The sequence below is a fragment of the Oryza brachyantha genome, chromosome 4 (genome assembly GCF_000231095.2).
Source record: "Oryza brachyantha chromosome 4, ObraRS2, whole genome shotgun sequence".
NCBI lineage: Eukaryota > Viridiplantae > Streptophyta > Magnoliopsida > Poales > Poaceae > Oryza > Oryza brachyantha.
Genome location: NC_023166.2, coordinates 9271170 through 9278045, shown reverse-complemented (window position 1 = coordinate 9278045; position 6876 = coordinate 9271170). Strand labels below are relative to the sequence as shown.

Genomic DNA, 6876 nt, shown 5'->3' with positions numbered 1-6876 from the left:
TACAAAAGCCGTTGCTTTTGACGTCGACGACGGTGTGCTTTCTCGCCCGCCGTACGTGCCTCGGAAGTCGCCGTACGTACCTCGTAATGTGGTTGTAAAATTCAGTAGTCCCAAATCCTGAACCAAATGTTGATCGACTATAGCCGTTTGGTCAAACTGTTGGTTCTTTTTCATATTATATTTGATTTGTATTATTTTTAATATACGAAGAGTTGGTAAAATATATAAAGATAAACCGATATATATATATTATTACTTAATAAATTGTACTACCTTCCTTCTAGGAAAACTTTATTTTCTGACTTCTATGTCTAGCGTTTGACCATTCCTCTTATCTAAAATTTTTATTAAAAAATTTAAAAATAGTCACTCGTAAAGTATTATTAATGTTTTATCATCTAATAAAAATAAAAACATTAATCGTAAAAAAATTTTCAAATAAGACAAAGAGTCAAAGATTGTATCAAAATCTAAAAAATAAACTTATTTGGGGACAGGGGAGTAGTACTGTTACCTAATAAATTTATAATGCAATATTGTCACAGGACAAATTAAAGACCGGTGAGATTTCAAAAATTTAGCCGGTTCATAAGAAAAGGCCGATTCACATATTTGATTGCATTGATATTCTTTGAGCAGAATCAAGCTGCCAAGGTCGTCGGCTCCAGTTTTTCCCAGTTCAACTGTTGGCCTAATTTGTTTTTTACTCTGATCCCAGTTACAAAGAATAATGATGTTGCATTACGATCGATGGTAGTTTGTGCGTGTAATTTTTTTTTTTTTTGCTTGAACCGAGAAATATTGCACCTATTACATGGATTACTACTTTCTTTTGGCACGTGTTGCTGTGCTTTGGCTGTATTCACTCTTTTGCAGAAAGTGTTGTTCATTTACTGAATGAAATTAATCACTATTATCTTAAAAGAATGTGTCGACGCATTATTTTGGCCATATTATTCTCTGTTTTTCCTCAGTCTTTGTACACAAGCTTTCTAAACTGCTAATGATATATTTTGTAAAAATAAAATTTATATAGAAGCTTAATATCTTACCTTTCTAAGTATATTTTTAATTTATAATAGTTAATCTCATCGTTTGTACTTATTAAATAACCATAAAAATCAGATGATTTTTTATCTTTTATTAACAAAAATAACACAGTGTACGTATCAATGGCCATTCAGGCTCTTGACTCTGTTGAAAAAAAATCAGCTTTACCACATCATATATGTTTACAACCAAAGTCATGAATGTCTATCTATGTACTGTATAATTAAGAGAAGATAAAAATAAGAAGCCATCGTATTCACTTTAGAGCCCTGGGAATTACCAAATTAACTAGAGAAAAGAGAAATGTATGCTGATTATTATATGGTTGTGTACATGATATTGTATAAATTCCAATGCATGCACCGGACCCACATTGTTCGCCACCTTATAAGGGTTTATTTGGTTCCGAAGAATTTGAAATCATAGAAAAAGAATGAGTAGGAATAGAAATGCAAGTACACATTGTTTTATTAAAAAAATTCAAGAGGTTTGAGTGGATGGAAAATTTTCTACCTTTTCTCTCTATAGCTTGCGGGAAAGAAACTTTTTCTTTGTTTTTCCTATACTTCATTCATGTAAACCATTGGCTTTCATAGAAATTAATCGTTAGTAATCCAAATCATTTGTTTTTCCTTGAGTAGGCCCCAATTATAGTTATTAGAAGGAGATTGCAAAAGGCATGGAGATACAACTTGGTTTTACTAATTAACCATTTTGTTCTTGAGTACTTTTAGAAAAGTTTATTTTATGACTTTCAACGTATGGAACTTAGGTTCATATATATATAGTACTACAAAATAACATATAGGTATGCATGCATAGGTTATAAAGTAGAAAGCTAGTACCACCTCTGGCAAAAAAAGAGAGAGGGAGTTGTGTCTTAGGCACAGTTACTAAGAAGGTACGTGAAATTAAACATAGGAATCTTAACTTGTGATTGGTTAAGGATAGAAAGTTGATGAAGAAAATAAACAAAGCAATATTGTAATTGGTTGAAAAGTTAGTGTAGTCGAAGACACTACTATATTTTAGTATAAATTTTAAATGCCAATATAAATTACTGTATCCTTGCAGCAAAAGGTGACACAAATAGACCCACGAATTAATAGGCACGTGTTGCTGACTAGTTTCACTGAATTGTAGTGTGGTTACTTTCAATCCGGCCGATCTGGACTCACCACCCACTCCGGCGATGCAACCTTGCCGGCCGGCTAGCTAACTAGCAATTGGATCGCCGTCGAATTTTGTACGGTGGCAGCTGACGTTCTTGTCTGTGCCTGAATGTTTACTTCTGCCTGTCTTATCTCTGCAGGTTGTAGCAACGAATATATCCTCCTCGAACATTTCGTTTCTTTGTAGTCAACCTCCTCGAGTAATCTTCCCCCCGATTATTTTTTTTCTCTATGTTGTTTATTCTAAAATAGGTTTATTTTTTAAGGTAATCATTTTGAAGTTTATGAAAATAGTAAATAAGTTTACTTTTAGATAATCATTGAATCGGGGGTTTGTGAAAATAGTAAATAAATACATTGCAAGTAGATGGCGTGGAGGATATACAGTTGTTTTGAGAATTGATGAAGTCCAAAATATTTTAGTCTTTTTTATTTGTATGATATATACAAAATACTAAGAAATAAAGTTATCTGAGAACAGATGGAGTAGACAGTAACGATAAATGATTGGTGACAGACTAGGTGATCAGAATGAAGAAACATAGCTCCCGGACTAACAAAGTTGTACTTTGCGTGTGTGTTATATAGGGCGGAGCTCAAGGATATGATGATCCGATCTATATTGACGATGCCCGGACGTATTATGATGTGTGTTTCCATTCAATTTTTACACAAGAGGTAGCTAGTAGACGAGAAATAATGCCACGTACGCTCAATTATATACTGATATTGATAGTGTATTTTAGCTTATATATATGCTGAGGTGATGAAGGTGGTTCATCACGGTTATCTGTGTATGTGTTTACAATACATATGTACCTGGTGATATGTGTACTTCCTCTATTTCTAAAATAGCTACTTCATCCTAAAATATTGCTATCTAGGGAGAAAATCCAGATTCATAGTCGTACGATGAGTCAAATTCAACATAGGTATCAACATTTGGATGAAGAGAGTATTGGTTTGCGATTTAACTTTTTCCTTAAATTGTCACTTCAAAGCATACTTTTGCTAGTTATAGATATGGTATACCCTATACTCCATCGCTAACGTATCTCAAGAATATGCATATCCCAGTGACTGGATGGGTATCATCATACTCTAGAAGAGATATGCTCAAAAGAGTTTTAGTTGGATAAGGCAGAATAAATATTCCGATCCAGGTACAATTTCTTTTATCTAGTCTTCCTTTGAAAGGTTGTCAAGTGCTACTTGAAGAAGGAGGTATTCTTTGGTATAAATATCCTAGAAGAGAAGGGATGAAGTCACAAAACATACTACACGAGATCAATACTACAGGAGCAATCTTACCAGTAGCGACCCAATCCAATTTTGTCTGCGTTGACATCCATCTATAAGGTAGTATAGCTGATTCGATAGTTTTTAATCTTGTAACTATGTACTTCTCACTGAGTTCATATAAAAGTGAAACCAACTTTAGTTAACTAGAGTAGGATTAATACCAATCAATTAGGGGGTCTAACCCATTATAAAAATCCATGTCTCATTTTCATCGATATAGTCTCGTGCACACCTTGGTATTGGCTGAAACCTATGGCCTCATATGCTGTAGTCCTATCTTTATTAGACGATAACTTATTACATCAATCATCCGAAATTGTAATTGTGTTTATCCTCAACAACCCTTCCAATCTAAATCATATACTCCCTTTGTATTGTATTTTATTAGATAACACCATTGACTTTTACATGTTTGAGCACTTGTTTTATTCAAAATTCTATGCTAACACGTGAAAAGGTAAGTTGTAATTAAAATATATTTAATAATAAATCTAACAACAATAAAATAAACGATAATTATATAAGTTTCTTTATAAGATGAATATTGTGTGCGAAAAAAATCAACATCATTTAATACTACCTCTGTCCCATAATAACGTTATTTTTCGATTTTGTGTCCAAAGTTAACCATTCGTCTTATTTGAAAAATTGTTACAAAAAATTAAAAAAAATTAGTCAGACATATAGCACTATTTATATTTTATCATCTAATAACAATAAAAATATTAATTAAAAAAATTTAAATAAGACGAACAATCAAAACATTTGTAACCAAAAACTGAAAAATAAACTGATTTCAGGACGGAGATAATAAGAGATACAATAGTTATTTCTACCCTAACTTTAGTATCAGGTAAACCATCCACAACGACCACTGCTACAGAATGGAGAGATTATATATCATCCACTCCACGTTCTTTGTTAGCTTTAGTAACCGGCAACCGGCGCGGAAAATATGATAGGTGATTAGTAGAAAATTAATTAATTAATTATTAGGTATACAAAGCATAAAAAATGATTTGATATGATTTTTAAGCTAACTTTTTGTGGAAAGCTTATGTTAATAAAAAATACTATTTAGCTATTTAAAAAAATGGTGCACCAAAAACAAGAAAATATAGGTGTTAGTAGGTGGGGGGAGAAGAACTCGGATGAGGATAAAAGTAACCTGGAGAAGGAATGATGGAACAAATGGCGTGTTGACAGGGGAACTCGATGAGAGGAAGAGGACCTTCTGTAATACTCCTATATTTGAAGGAGCATTCGTCAATCGTCATGTCTGGTCCATGTCACCAATCAGCACAGGACGATCGATGACACTGACAAAACAACACTTAAACCGCCGCCAAGAATTACTTTCATAACCGACACTGTTCATAAATATTTAGTGACAGGACAGCAATAGTTCAAATGATATGCAGAGCGATCTATGAAAATGATACTGGTGATACAGAATAACAGAGAGAGGCTTTGCAAATTTGCCACAATTTTTTTTTCTAAATATAGTTCCAGTGGTATTTTAGTAATTTTCTATGGTCAATTTTACAATAACGTTTTGAACTAGAGGCAAATTTGTAATTGTCCAAATGTATATCTAATAAGATAATTGTTATGTGTGTGTTGGGCCAAGAATATATGGGCCCTATGTCAACGGGGCACGGGTACACGGTCAATTTAGGCCCATAAAAACATGGGCCGTTTTTCTTTTCTCGAATGTCCTCAATGAGAATTGAGAAAATACATAGTACCCTGCAGAATGTACATTTGCAGCTGAGGATGCACACTTCACATACTTGCCCAAACTATATTCTTTAAGTGATATCCTCTTATATAAATGATTAAAGAATTGCGATTAAACCTTCAAATATATCCTCCAATATTGCAGTAGTCAAAGGCAATAAATAAAGGATTAATTAACTAAAGTGGATACATGGATATAAATATATATGATGGAAAATATTACACTGAAGCGCCAGCAACACACGAGGACGAGTGCATGCCGACTGATCATATTTATACATGCATATCTCAAGCCCAACAAAAAAAATAACAACACTAAAAAATGATAAAACGAAATGCATCGAGGGCTCAAGGCCCAAACTAAAAGAGCCCATGAATCCCCAGAGCTGAGAATTCTGGCCCAAGTAAGAAATAGGAGTTGAAAAAAATAATAATTGAAATAGGCATTATTATCTCACAAACACATGCAAGTAATCAAAGTGAGTAGTAGTAAACTGCTAGGCGCACCCCAGCAACTCACCACGCCGCTGTCCCCCACCGGCGGGCGCAGGGATCAGGCGGTCGGTCGCCGACGGCGGCGGCGACGCGGACCCGCCTGATCTGGTGGTATCATCGATCGGCGATCAGTAGTAGTAGGAGGACGACGAGCCGCCGAGCTGGAAGCCGTCGGCGCCGGCGTCGTCGACGGCCGGCATCGGCGAGAAGAGCGGGCTGTGCACGTAGCCCTCCTCGAAGTACATCCCGTGCGAGCCCGGCGCCGGCGAGGAAGAGTACGAGGTGAAGTCCGACGCGTCGCACCAGCCCCCGCCGTTAGCATTGGCGCCGCCATTGCCGACGCCGTACATGGAGACGTCGAGCATGCCGCCGCCGCCGCCGCCACTGGAGTCGTCGCTGCCGAAGCCACCGCCGGCCATGGGCGGGAGGTCGTCGGGCATCGCAATGTCGTCCATGAGCGCTGACATGTCGGCGCCGTTCGCGCCGCCGTACATCATGTACCCGCTCCCGACGTCGACCCCGGCCGCCGGGATGGGCAGCGCGGCGGAGGGGTTGGCGTAGAACGGCTGGAGCAGCTGATCGGAGCCGTCGGTGAGGTCCGGGGAGAGGTAGGGGGTGATGGAGGAGCCCGGCGGCAGGTCCGGGTAGGCGAAGTTGGTGCGCGCGCGGGCGCCGCGGAGGGACCTCGCGGCGCGGTCGTAGGCGACGGCGGCCTCCTCCGCCGTGTCGAACGTCCCCAGCCAGTGCCTCTCCTTCGTCGCCGGGTCCCTTATCTCCGCCGCGTACCTCCCCCACGGTCTCCTCCTCACCCCAAGGTACCTCGTCTGGTTCCCCTCCACCTGCCCCGCCGCCGCCTGCTGCTGCTGCTGCTTCTTCTTCGACGCCGACGCCGACTTCTTATCCCCCGCCGCCGCCGCCGCCCCCGACGACGACGAGTAGAAGTACGAGGAGAAGTTCATCATGTCGGAGAGAGAGAAGGACAGATAGAGAGAGAGAAACTCTCTCTGTTGGTCGTTGACAAGGCGATGAGAGAGAGGGAGAGAGTAGAGAGAGAAGCGGTGGTTGGATCGGAGGTGAGGTGAGCTCGATGGCGATGGCGATGCTGCATGGGGGAGGT

General features: G+C 39.0%; 1 protein-coding gene across 1 annotated transcript; it reads right to left on the bottom strand.

Moving 5' to 3' along the window:
* Window positions 1-5789: 5789 nt before the first annotated feature.
* On the bottom strand, window positions 5790-6744 carry LOC102717514 (ethylene-responsive transcription factor LEP-like). The gene has a single exon (XM_040523739.1). It carries the CDS (start codon window positions 6719-6721, stop codon window positions 5888-5890), a length of 834 nt encoding a protein of 277 aa, XP_040379673.1. The 5' UTR covers window positions 6722-6744; the 3' UTR covers window positions 5790-5887.
* Between the last annotated feature and the right edge of the window lie 132 nt (window positions 6745-6876).